We start from the raw sequence: 14,026 nt of genomic DNA on the forward strand, positions 1-14,026 counted from the left end.
GGTTATGGTGAGGGAGCCAGAGCACAGTACATGATATTCCCCCACTTTGTTATGGGCCTCAGCAGGTGATCCTGCTGGGGGTGGTGGCCTCAGGTAAGTATGATTTCTCCAGGACCAGAGCTGTGATCAGCCTGCCATATCACAGATACAGTTGAGACCAAAGAGAAAGAGGTCTTTCTCAAACACTTCTAGATGACATTGGTGTGGAATGGGTTTCATATTATCTAGAAGCCAGCGGGACTGAGGGAAGTAAACACAATTCCCGCCCCCCCACCCCCCAGGACTGTTTTGAGTACAGACTGGGTGGAATACTCTGGATTCACAGTCCTTCTACAACTCCATTTCTTTGATGTCTAGGATCTAAGATGCAATCCAAACTGTAGACAACAGATCCAAGAGACAGATCACAACCATGGTCAGAGTTGCTGAAAATCAATGAAGAACAGTTTATTAGAGAGGCTGAGAATGGAAGAGGATTCTCATTTGGAGGCAATGTTCCCTGTGGGGAGTTGGGAGTTTAAAATATCAGTTTTTCATTCAGACTTTGAATTTTAGTTAAGCTGACTAGGCTCCTTTTATTTTCTGGTCTTATACTACACAATGCTAGTGTGCTATTATTAAAAATTTCATCAAGGAGTCTTGAAGATCACCCCAAATGCTATGAGATAGAGTGAATGAGGTATGATTTCTCTAGAAGGTATTGCCAAGAGAGATTGACTGAGTCAGAGAAAGTACAGACTGATGCAGAATGAGTCCAAGGACGATTTAGTGCCTACTCAGTTTTGGTTGAGAGTTCAGTTCTCCAGAGGCTAAGGAGAAGGTTACATACACAAGTATAACATGGGGAAATTGGGTTAGATTTAATGTATTTTTATATATTTAAATTATCTTTTAATGACATAGTGTTGATCTCATTCCTTTCATCAAGCTCCAAGCATTTAGCCATTGACACTGCTGCCATTCCACATCACAGCGACTGGTGAGTATCTATGTTCATCTCTCTGTGTGGTTTTGAGTGCCTCTGTATATGGATGGTCTCCATAAACAATGAAATATGTTTGTAATTCTGACAATAAAACCAGGGCTTCCCCAATACTAGGCAGTGTCTTAACACTTCTGTCTCCAAGCCAGTAATAAAGTTATTGGATGAGAAGTCAGGTTCTGTCACTATGCTGGCACAGTGAGTACATGATGCATCTTAAAATAAAGAAGACATATTTGAGCCTGATAACTCACTGAGCAGCGGGGGAGGGTTCTGTGGATGCTGGAGTTTAAACCCCGATCTCACTCGTGTGGCATGTGCTATACCTCGGTGCCTTTCCACAATCGGTTTCATACTATTTTAAAAGAAATTCCAATGGTACTAGGTAGGTCCAAATCTCAGTGCAATAGGAACAGGACTGAGAGGCCGGGCTAAAGTCTAGGAACAAAGAGGAAGAGGAGATGAGGTTCAAACTCAGATGATGTCATTCCTAACTGAGTTATATTCTACCTAAAGTAGAAAAGAGTAAACCTAGAAGGCTGGAGGAAGTGAACTGGATACCAGAATAGATAATAAACTCACCATTTAGGAGTACTTAAGGAGTACTCTATCCAGTGAATGTATGAACCCTTATTTTTCATAGGATGCACTGATTTACCTTCAGGTACTTGTTTCTGCCAAAAACTATGGGGAGCTTCAACATCAGTTTGGGAGGAGTCTTCATTTTGGTGGGCTTCTCAGACTGGCCTCAACTAGAAATCATCTTCTTTGTTTATATTTTGATTTTCTACTTTTTCACTCTCTTTGGCAACACCGCCATCATCGCTCTCTCCAGAATGGACCCTCAATTACACACTCCCATGTACTTCTTCCTCTCCCACCTCTCCTTCCTGGACCTCTGCTATACCACCAGCACTGTGCCCCAACTCCTGATCAACCTTCGTGGACTTGACAGGACCATCACTTATGGAGGGTGTGTGGCTCAGCTGTTCATAGTTCTCGCTCTGGGCTCCACAGAGAGTTTGATCCTAGTGGTGATGGCCTTTGACCGCTATGCTGCTGTGTGTCGTCCCCTGCACTACATGACCATCATGCACCCCCTTCTCTGCCAGGCATTGGCTGTTGTCTCCTGGATGGGAGGCCTCATGAACTCTCTGATCCAGACAAGCCTCATGATGACCATGCCCCTCTGTGGCCATCGACTGAATCACTTCTTCTGTGAGATGCCTGTGTTCCTCAAGTTGGCCTGTGAAGACACTGAAGGGACAGAGGCCAAGATGTTTGTGGCCAGAGTGGTGATTGTTGCAATTCCAGCTGTGCTCATCCTGGGCTCCTATGCACAGATTGCCAGGGCAGTGCTGAAGGTCAAGTCAACAGCTGGGCGCAGAAAGGCTATTGGGACCTGTGGGTCCCACCTCCTGGTAGTTTCTCTGTTTTATGGCTCAGCCACCTACACATACTTACAGCCCAAAGACAGCTATTCTGAGAGTAATGGAAAGTTCATTGCCCTTTTTTATACTATCATCATCCCCATGCTCAACCCTCTGATTTATACCCTGAGGAACAAGGATGTGAAGGGTGCTCTGTGGAGGGTGCTAGGGAGAGGCACAGCCACAGGGTAGGAAAGAACAGGTGAGCAGTAAAAAGCTTTATATTCTGTCAGTCCAGAGGGTTTCCGTGGGAGCTGGATGTCAATGCAAGTACAATTAATATGTACATTCATGTGGCTGCCAAAGCATATAATATTAGAAAAACAAAAACAGTCCTGGGCTGGCAAGATGGCTCAGCAGAAAAAAGGACTTGCTGCCCAGGATCGGAGTTTGATGCTTGAATTCCATATGGTGGAAAGGATAGTCAAGACCTCTGCTCTCCCTATACATGTGTGTGTGTGTGTGTGTGTGTGTGTGTGTGTGTGTGTGTGTGTATGTATGTGTGTGTGTGTGTGTATGTGTGTATGTGTGTATGTGTGTGTGTGTGTATGTGTGTGTGTGTGTGTACAATAAATCAATCAACATAATAAAATTAAAATAAAAGAGAACAGTCCCCAAGAGGCATCAGATCTTTAATACCGCCCTTGTTTGGAAGTTGGAGTGGGGATCTGCTCTCTGAGTTACTCTCTGTCATCACTGCACAGCAAGGATAATTGTGAATTCAGACACAACTTTCCATAGAAGAGACTGGGAGAGGTTGACTGTGAGCACCTGTGGAAATGGGCTGGGATCTTGGCAGGGAAGAGTGTACTGTGAACACTTGTGGAAACTGGATTGGTTCTTGGCAAGTCTGAATGTCATCGGATTTATAATTCTGAGTTGCAACACTCCAAGTCAGATGTGGTGTCATACAGTGGACACTGTGACCCAAGGGTTCACTCTGATTTTCTATCCATTTTGTGTTTTCATTTTAATTTAATATCCATACATTCATATGCTGTGTTTTGATCAAATCCACCCACAGGTCTTCCTTCCAATTTCTCCCTTTCCTGCAACACCACTTTTCTCTCCCAACTCCATGCCTTTTAAAAAAATATATAACCCATGGGGTCCATGTAGGGCCACCTGCATATGCATGGATGTGGAGCATCAGGTCTAAGTGGGGCCCCAATATCACCCCATTTTCCTGATGCATCATGACTCTGTCTGGCTTCAGTCATAATTCGGGATATTTGTGAAGGCCTCTTATTCTAGTGCTTACCATTCCTAGTTTGAAATAAAAAGCTGATGATGAGCAGAGCTGTTTCATGTAGTGTGTGAAATTCAGACAGGGGTTCATTTACCCTCTTGGAGAAAAAGGCAGAATCATTTATTACATGTGCTGCAACAAAGTAAGGCGAGAACGATCTCCTAGCAGAACTCTGAGTATCCATCATGCGAACTGGCAGCATTCTTCTCCTGTTAGATAGAGGTGAGGATAGGGAAAATGATTATACAAATAGTAAACTAAGGAAAATTCAAAGAAATCTGTAACATATATGTCCTGATGCAAAAATTTATATAGAATAAAATCTATGTTTGTAAGAAAATTACTAATGGAAATTTAAAAGAAGCAAGGGAAGAGGCTACTATTTATCGTGTGACAAGCTATGTGAAAGTTGATTTGGGGGCTCCATTTCACTTCTCTTCATCTCTGTTTTATTTGACTATCAGTCTTCCATCACTGTTGTTTACTTCCACGTATTTAAATGGTTGTTTCATGTTTACCAGTACAGGGATGTTTGTTGATAGACTTTTGGAAGTATGACAAATTTTGTGTTAACTGAATCATGTTTTATTATAATAATTTTCCACTGATTTTGCTTATGTTTGCAACTCATTTTGTTAACTATGTCATTAATCCTTTCTCAGCATTGCCAAAGTCGTTATATTCTGTTGTATTCTTTGGTTGATGCAAAAATAGAATTTTCACCTCAAAAAGTATTTTGTGGATTTTCCTGGGCAGATGTGAGGAAACATCTACTCACCTAAGATAGAGCAACCATAACAAACCAAAGAAGTTATTTCATCCAACTCTACCTTAACCCAGGAATTCATTTGGGGTCACTTACAGGAGTGTGAAAGGCTCAAAGGCTGCTGCATTACCAAAAAGCCCATCCCAGTATTGGTGATGGCACAGGAAACCACATTCCTGGACTGGACTTCCCTGACCAACTTGCAGGTGTCTCAGCCAGTCAGACAGAGTCTCTTCTCCATAGCAATTGTCTCTGCTTGTGTAAACTTGGGGAAAACTGGTGTACATTTCGTTAATTTCAGGAACTTCTTTTTTTTTTTCATTTTTCTTTATTAAGAAATTTTCTACTCTCTCCACATACCACCCACAGATCCCCCTTTCTCCTTCCTCCATCCCCCAGCACTCTCTTTCATGCCACCCTGCATGCCCACATCCCCCAAATCAAGGTCTCCCATGGGGAGTCAGCAGAACCTGGCACACTGAGTCTAGGCAAGTCCAAGGCCCTTCCCACTGCACCAAGACAGTGCAAGGTGTCACACAACAGGCACCAGGGACACCCCCTGGCTGGGTGCTCCCCAAAAAGTTCAAGCCAAACAACTGTCTTCCGTATCCAGAGGGCCTAGTCCAGTCCATTGTGGCTCCAAAGCCACCAGTCCACAGTTCATGGACTTCCACTAGTGTGGCTCGTCATCTCTGCATGTCCTCCCATCATGAACTCGACGGCCCTTACCTGCAGAATCCCTCCTCTCCTCAATTGGATTCCCAGAGCTCAGCCTGGTGCCTGGCCATGGATCTCTGCATCTGCCTCCATCAGTCACTGGACAAAGGCTCTATGATGACAGCTGGGTTATTCACTAGACCGGTCACCAGAGTAGACCAGTCTAGGCACCCTCTGGACCACTGCCAGCAGATCAAGGTGGGGTCATCCTTGTGGATTCCCGAGAAGCCTCCCTAGCACCTTGCCTCTTCCTATTCCCATGATGTTCTCATCTATAATGCTATCTTCCTCCTTGCCCTCCCACTCTGTCCCTGTTCCAGATTGACCCTCCCATTTCCCTATGTTCTCATCCTTGCTCTTCACCCTCTGCTACCCACCCCACATCCACTCATGTAGATCTCATCCACTTCTCATTTGCAGGATCATCCATGTGTCCCTCCTAGGGTCTTTCCCTTTTAGCTAGCCTCTCGGCAGTTGTGGGTTTCAGTCTGGCCATCCCTTTCCTCACATCTTGTCTCCATTTATGAGTGAGTACGTACTATGTTTGTCCTTCTGAATCTGGGTTACCTCACTCAAGATGATATTTTCTAGGTCCATCCATTTGCCTGCAAATTTCATGGTATCATTGTTTTTTACTGCTGAGTAGTACTCCATTGTGTGTATGTGCCACATTTTCTTTATCCATTCATCAGTTGAGGAGCATCTAGGTTGTTTCAAGGTTCTTGCTATTATGAATAATGCTGATATGAACACAGTTGAGCATGTGTCCTTGTGGTAAGATTGAGAATCCCTTGTGTATATGCCCAAGAGTGGTATAACTGGGTCTTGAGGAAGACTTATTCCCAATTTTCTGAGAATCCACCATACTGATTTCCAGAGTGGATGTACAACTTTGCATTCTCACCAACAATGGAGGAGTGTTCCCCTTGCACCACATCCTCTCCAACATAAGCTGTCTTCACTGTTTTTGATCTTAGCCATTCTGACATAGTTGTTTTGATTTGCATTTCCCTGATGATTAAAGATGTTGAGCAATTCCTTAAATGTCTTTCAGCCATTTGAGATTCTTCAATTGAGAATTATCTGTTAAGCCCTGTAGCCCATTTTTAAATTGTATTGTTCCGTATTTTGAAGTCTAGCTTTTTGAGTTCTTTATATATTTTGGAGATCAGCCCTCTGTCAGATGTAGGGTTGGTGAAGATCTTTTCCCATTCTGTAGGCTGTTGTCTTGTCTTATTGGCCATGTTCTTTGCTCTACAAAAGCTTTTCAGTTTTAGGTAGTGCCATTTATTAATTGTCGCTCTCAGTGTCTGTGCTACTGGTGCTATATTTAGGTAGTGGTCTCCTGTGCCAATTCATTCCAGACTACTTCCTACTTTATCTTCTATCAAGTTCAGTGTAACTGTGTTTATGTCGAGGTCTTTGATCCACTTGGACTTGAGTTTTGTGCATGGCGACAGATAGGGTTCTGTTTACAGCCTTCTACATGTTGACATCCAGTTATGCTAGCACCATTTGTTGAAGATGCTTTCTTTTTTCTATGATACAGTTTTGGCTTCTTTTTTGAAAATCATACATTTTAGGTGTCAGGGTTTTTAATTCAATTCCATTTGTCTGTATGTTGGTTTGTATGCGAGTACCAAGCTGTTTTTATTACTATAGCTCTACAGTAGAGCTTGAAGGTCAGGGATTATGATGCCTCCAAAGGTTGCTTTATTGTACAGGATTCTTTTAGGTATCCTAGGTTTTTGTTTTTCCATATAAAGTTAAATATTGTTCTTTTCAAGTCTATGAGGAATTGTCTTTGGATTTTGATGGGGATTGCACTGAATCTCTAGATTGCTTTTGGTAAGATTGCCATTTTTACTATGTTGAGTCTACCTGTCCATGAGCATGGGAGATCTTTCCACTTTCTGATATCTTCTTTGATTTCTTTCTTCAGAGACTTAAAGTTCTTATTATACAGGTCTTTCACTTGCTTAATTAGAGTTACCCCAAGGTATTTTATATTATTTGTGGCTATTGTAAATGGTGATGTTTCTCTGATTTCTTTCTCAGCCCAATTATCACTTGTATATAGGAGGGCTACTGATTTTTTTGAGTTAATCTTGTATTCTGCCACCTTCCTGAAGGAGTTTATCAGATGTAAGAGTTCCCTGGTAGAATTTTTGAGGTCACTTATGTATACTAACATATCGTCTGCAAATAATGAAAGTTTGACTTTTTCCTTTCCAATTTGTATCCCCTTGATCTCCTTTTGTTGTCTTATTGCTCTAGCTAGAACTTCAAGTACTATGGTGAATAAGTATGGGGAGAATGAATAGCCTTGCCTTGTTCCTGATTTTAGTGGAATTGCTTTGAGTTTCTCTTCATTTAATTTGATGTTGGCTGTCAGCTTGCTGTAAATTGCCTTTATTATGCTTAGGTATGTTTCTTGTATTCCTGATCTCTCTAGAATCTTTATCATGAAGGGGTGTTGGCTTTTGTCAAGGGCTTTTTCAGCATCCAATGAGATGATCATGTGATTTTTTTCATTGTTTGTTTATATGTTATATTACATTGACAGATTTTTGTATGTTGAACCATCCTTGCATCCCTGGGATGAAGCCTATTTGGTCATGATGGATAAATTTTTTGATGTGTTCCTGCATTCAGTTAGTCAGTATTTTATTGAGTATTTTTGCATCAATGTTCATGAGGGAGATTGGTCTATAATTCTCTTTCTTTGTTACATCTTTGTGTGGTTTGGGTATCAGGATAACTGTAGCCTCATAAAAAGGATTTGGTAATGTTCCTTCCATTTCTAGTGTGTGGAACAATTTGAAGACTATTGGTATTAGTCAAGAATATTGGTATTTAAAAATCTGTTAGAATTCTGCACTGAAACCATCTGGTCCTGGGCTTTTTTTTTTTTTTTTTTTTTTTTTTGGGTGGGAGACTTTTAATGACCATTTCTATTTCCTTAGGGGTTATTGGTCTATTTAAATAGTTTATCTGGTCTTGATTTAACTTTGGTATGGGGTACCTATCCAGGAAATAGTCCATTTCTTTCAGATTTTCCAATTTTGTGGAGTACTGATTTTTGAAGTATGATCTGATGATTCTCTGGATTTCCTCATTGTTTGTTGTTATGTCTCCCTTTTCATTCTGATTTTGTTAATTTGGATGCTGTCTCTCTTTGCTTTTTGGTTAATTTGCATAAATGCTTGTTTATCTTGTTGATTTTCTCACAGAACCAACTCTTTGTTTCAATGATTCTTTGTATTGTTCTCTTTGTTTCTATTTTATTGATTTCAGCCCTCAATTTGATTATTTCCTGGCATCTGTTTCTCCTGGGTGAATTTACTTCTTCTTGTTCTAGAGCTTTCAGTTGTGCTGTTAAGTCAATAGTGTGAGATTTCTCCAGCTTCTTTATGTGGGCATTTAGAGCTATGAATTTTCCTGTTAGCACTACTTTCATGGTGTGCCATAAGTTTGGGTAAGTTGTACATTCCTTTTCATTGAATTCTAGGAAATCTTTAATTTCTTTCTTTCTTTCTTCCTTGATCCATTGGTGATTCAATTGGGCATTATTCATTTTCCATGAGATTGTAGGCTTTCTGTAATTTTTGTTGTTTTTGAATTCTTACTTTAAGCCATGGTGGTCTGATAAGACATGGGAAGTTATTTCTGTTTTTTATATCTGTTGAGATTTGCTTTATGACCAAGCATGTGGTCAATTTTGGAGAAGGTTCCATGGGGTGCTAAAATGGTGTATTCTTTTGTGTTAGAGTGGAATATTCTGTAAATATCTATTAAGTCTATATGAGTCATAATGTCTGTTAGTTCCCTTATTTCTCTGTTAAGTTTCTGTCTGGCAGACCTGTCCATTGGTGAGAGTGGGGTGTTGAAGTCTCCCACTACTAGTATATGGGGTTTGATGTGTGATTTAAGCTTTAGTAATGTTTCTTGTACAAATGTAGGTTTCCTTGTATTTGGGGCATAAATATTCAGAACTGAGACTTCATCTTGTTGGATTTTTCCTGTGATAAACATGTAATGTCCTTCCCAAAATCTTTTGATTGATTTTAGTTTGAAGTCTATATTATTAGATATTAGGATAGCTATACCAGCTTGCTTCTTAAATCTATTTGATTGGAAAGTCTTTTCCCAGCCTTTTATTCTGAGGTAGTGTCTGTCTTTGAAGTTGAGGTATGTTTCTTGTTTGCAGCAAATGGATGGATCTTGTTTTCCTTTTTTTTTTTTTTTTTTTTTTTTTTCATTTTTTGCTTTTTCGAGACAGGGTTTCTCTGTGTAGCTTTGTACCTTTCCTGGAACTCACTTTGGAGACCAGGCTGGCCTCGAACTCTCAGAGATCTGCCTGACTCTGCCTCCCAAGTGCTGGAATTAAAGGTGTGCGCCACCACCGCCCGGCTTGGATCTTGTTTTCATATCCATTCTGTTAGCCTGTATCTTTTTATAGGTGAGTTGAGACCATTGATATTGATGGATATTAATGACCAGTTATTGTTAATTTTTTTTGTGGTAGTGTTGTATGTTTCCCTTCTTTGGTATTTGTTGGTATGGGACTATCTATTGCCTGTGGTTTCATGGATGTATCTAACTTCCTTAGGTTGGATTTTTCCTTCTAGTGCTTTCTGTAGGGCTGGATTTGTGGAGAGATATTGTTTAAATCTGGTTTTATTGTGGAATATTTTGTTTACTCCATCTACATTGATTTAGAGTTTTGCTGGGTATAGTAGTCTGGGTTGGCATCCATGGTTTCTTAGTGTCTGCATAATGTCTGTCCATGACCTTCTGGCTTTTAGAGTCTCCACTGAGAAATCAGGTGTTATTCTTATGGGTCTGCCTTTATATGTTACTTGTCCTTTTTCCCTCGCAGCTTTTAATATTTTTTCTTTATTCTGTATGTTTAGTGGTTTGATTATTATGTGGCGAGGGGAATTTTTTTTTGATCCAGTCTATTTGGTGTTCTGTAACCTTCTTGTATCTTTATAGACATTTCCTTCTTTGGGTTGGGAAAGTTTTCTTCTATGATTTTGTTGAATATATTTTCTGTGCCTTTGAATTGGTATTCTTCTTCTTCTATCCCTATTATTCTTAAGTTTTGTCTTTTCATGGTGTCCCACATTTCCTGGACATTTTGGGTCATGACTTTGTTGGCTTTAGTGTTTTCTTTGACTGATAAATCTATTTCCTCTCCTGTATCTTCAATGCCAGAGATCCACTCTTCCATCTCTTGCATTCTGTTGGTTATACTTGCATATGTAGTTCCTAATCATTTACTCAGATTTTCTGCTTCCAGCATTACCTCAGTTTGTGTCTTCTTTATTGTCTCCTTTTCAGCTTTCAAATCTTGAACTGTTTCCCTCATTTGTTTAATTGCTTTCTCTTGGCTTTCAAGAGATTTACTGATTTCTTCCTTTTTTTTTTTTTTTTTTTTTTTTTACTTTTCCTTGATTTCTTTAAGGGAATTTTTCATTTCTTCTTTTAAGATCGCTAATATCTTCTTAAAGTCATTTTTATGGTACATATCTTCTGTTTCTTCTGTGTTAGGATGTTCAGGTCTTGCTGATGTAGTTTCTGATGGAGACATATTAGTTTTTATGTTGTTGACTCTATTTTTGCACTGGTGTCTACCCATCTCTTTCTCCACTTGGTGCAAGCAGTATCTGTGTCTCAGGGAGCCTCTCTTGGTCTGATTGATACTCTTGATTCAGTGAGAGCTCTTGGTCTAGTTGGTGCTGATGGACTCTTTGTATCAGAGAGCAGCTCTTAGTCCAATTGGTGCTAGTGGACCCTGTCTCAGGGAGTAGCTGCAGTCTTAGTGTGGTAGATGGTGGTAGTCTGACTTGTCTGCAGGAGGTCTTCCTGACACCTCGCCTGAAACTGGGACTCAGTCCAGTCGGGTACTAGTGGGCTCTCTCAGTCCAGTCAGGTGCTGGCAGGCTCTGTCTCAGAGAACAGTTGCAGTCTCGGTCAGGAACTTCTTAAGACTTGTTCGTTTTGTTTGCTTTCTAAGCCTTAAGGAACCTCCTTCTTCCTTCAAAGAGGGAAAGTTTCAATGCAGAGGAAAGACATACAAAAATAACTTCTTTTGATATTTAGATTCTTTCTGCACCCTCTTTTCCAACAGGCCCTGAATCTTGAAGCAAATGATATGGATGTTTGATAGTTTTTCTCCATCTAAAGCAGCCCAGCATTGGGCTGTGTGTCAAATTTTCACCTTCGCATATTGGGACACTATGCCAGAGCAACAATCACTTCCTGTGTTTGGAAGGTAATTTGATGGTTGCTTTATGTTCATTTAAGAAAATAATAGCAGAAACACTGGAACTTCTGACCTCCTCCTTCTGGCTTATAGTACCATTTGAGGTCCCTGCAGAGGAATGGACCTCAAATTCAACTGAAAGTGAATTGCCCATAACATTTGTGCCACCATTGCAGCAGTGGACACAGCCTGCCTGGCATATTGGTAATGGAGCATATGGGGTCCTTCGCTGAGTGAAACTGGTGGGGACAATTGTCCTCCAGAAGCCAGTGTGGTGCCTCTAGCACTGCAAAAGGCAACTGAAAGGGAGAGAGCCAGCAGTCTAGTTCTAGCTTTATTTGCCATGTCTGAGAGCTAAAGCCTGTGATGCCTTCAACAATAAAGACATACCATATAGGTCTAGCATCCACCAACACAATCAGCAATAATGTCATAGTGTAAGGGGCCTCAAGGACCTTCCCTGGCCAACAACTCAAGAGAAGTAGTCCTTTTATCTTATTGGAATTTTTACCCAACCTTAACTGTCTTTTCTCACTCATGTGTGGTGTTTTTTTTTTCTCTAGCTCTTTAAGTGATGTCTGTATATTTTTTACAGATGGTTTTACAAATCAGTGAGATGCTCAAGAGTTTAACAATATGTAATGAAGCCTTTTTACAGAGAGTGGGCAGGGTCTCTGAAAGCCTACTATCATCCATTTTAAATAAGTGCCAGTTGGTGTTGAACATCTAGTGGACATTTAAAGAGAAATGTTAACAAAGTTCAGTATAGTGTGAATGGATTTTTATCACTTCTGCTGATCATTTAATTATTGGGAACAGCAACATGGACAGAAGACACCACCCCTCAACCATCCTCATCCTGGGGCACCTTGATGACACAAGGCCACTGTGCATTGCACTTCCCATGGTGGTCTTTGCAGGGCTAGCTTGTGATGCTCAGGCTGGCTCAGGCCTGAGGGCTGCATTCTGACCTGGTATGTCCACTTCTAGAGCTGGACACTAAGATCTGACAGGCCACAGGCCAACACCGTGGTCCTTGGCTTTCATTGACTGCTAAAAGGACCCTAGGCTGAGCAAACAATTTGTGACGTTTATTTCCTATGTCCCCTGTGCTCTGGAGATATCTGTCCACCTTAAGACAGGCTTAGTATTTTCTCCTATGAGCTATTGGTAGGCTTTACATTCTTCCAGAAGCTCCCTAGCAGAGCATTGGACTGTCTGTCAACTTTTCACCTAGGCATTCCAGTTGACATACAGTGATAAAAAATCAGTATCTGTATATTTTAGCTTTGCTGAGGATAAAACCAGGGCATAAAATAAAAACTACTAATTGAAGCAGATTTGTGTGCGAGCAAGACAAAACATCAGATTTTATTTGGACAAAAAATCTAATTCATGAGAATAAACTTCAGATGGAAATTCCATGGATGATGGTAAAACTTGGTTGGGTTATGTGAGACATAGAATATGGTCTGATGAAAAAGCTAATTAGATTTGGGTCAAAGTAGGCAAATTAGGAGAAATATGCAAACACAGTATTGCACAAGCCATATTAAAAGATGTGTTTTGAGGACCTGAGCAGGTCACTAGGGGTTGGGCATTGTATGAGGGATAGAAAGAGCTGGGGACAGCAGACAGCTCCTGGAGAAGCAGTTAATTAATTGTAATTAGCTCAGGGCCCCCCAGAGAACTCCAAGGCCACACTTGAATAAACAGTCCTGTTTCCACTTCTATTAATGGGGCTCAGGCAGTGTCCCAAGGGTGGGGATGGTACAGTCTGCCTTAAGGTCAGGTTGGATGATATACTGACTCCTGTCCAGGGCCAGCTGGTTATGGTGAGGGAGCCAGAGCACAGTACATGATATTCCTCCACTTTGTTATGGGCCTCAGCAGGTGATCCTGCTGGGGTTGGTGGCCTCAGGTAAGTATGATTTCTCCAGGACCAAAGCTGTGATCCAGCCTGCCTATCACAGATACAGTTGGGACCAAAGAGAAAGAGGTCTTTCTCAAACACTTCTAGATGACATTGGTGTGGAATTGGTTTCATATTATCTAGAAGTCAGCAGGATTGAGGGAAGTAGACACAATCCCCCCACCCCAGGACTGTTTTGACTACAGACTGAGTGGAATACTCTGGATTCATAGTCCTTCTACAACTCCATTTCTTTGATGTCTAGGATCTAAGATGCAATCCAAACTGTAGAAAACAGAACCAGGAGACAGATCATAACCATGGTCAGAGCTGTGAAAATAAATGAAGAACAGTTTATTTGAGTGTCTGAGAATGGAAGAGGATTCTCATTTGGAGGCAATGTTCCCTGTGGGGAGTCGGGAGTTTAAAATGTCAGTTTTTCATTCAGACTTTGAATTTTAGTTAAGCTGACTAGACTCCTTTTATTTTCTGGTCTTATACTACACAATGCTAGTGTGCTATTATTAAAAATTTTATCAAGGAGTCTTGAAGATCACCCCAAATGCTATGAGATAGAGTGAATGAGGTGTGATTTCTCTAGAAGGTATTGCCAAGAGAGATTGACTGAGTCAGAGAAAGTACAGACTGATGCAGAATGAGTCCAAGGACGATTTAGTGCCTACTCAGTTTTGGTTGAGA

The 14,026-nt window shown here is 40.9% G+C and overlaps 1 protein-coding gene across 1 annotated transcript; it reads left to right on the top strand.

Annotated features, from left to right (window-relative positions):
- The first annotated feature begins 985 nt into the window (after positions 1 to 985).
- On the top strand, positions 986 to 4,951 carry LOC102915801 (olfactory receptor 2Y1B). The gene has a single exon (XM_042283916.2). It carries the CDS (start codon positions 1,669 to 1,671, stop codon positions 2,602 to 2,604), a length of 936 nt encoding a protein of 311 aa, XP_042139850.2. The 5' UTR covers positions 986 to 1,668; the 3' UTR covers positions 2,605 to 4,951.
- Positions 4,952 to 14,026: the final 9,075 nt, after the last annotated feature.

This window comes from Peromyscus maniculatus, chromosome 8 (genome assembly GCF_049852395.1).
Source record: "Peromyscus maniculatus bairdii isolate BWxNUB_F1_BW_parent chromosome 8, HU_Pman_BW_mat_3.1, whole genome shotgun sequence".
Taxonomy (NCBI): Eukaryota; Metazoa; Chordata; class Mammalia; order Rodentia; family Cricetidae; genus Peromyscus; species Peromyscus maniculatus.

Coding starts and splice junctions, on each gene's coding strand:
- LOC102915801 (XM_042283916.2), top strand. CDS start 1,669: ATGGGGAGCTTCAACATCAGTTTGGGAGGAGTCTTCATTTTGGTGGGC.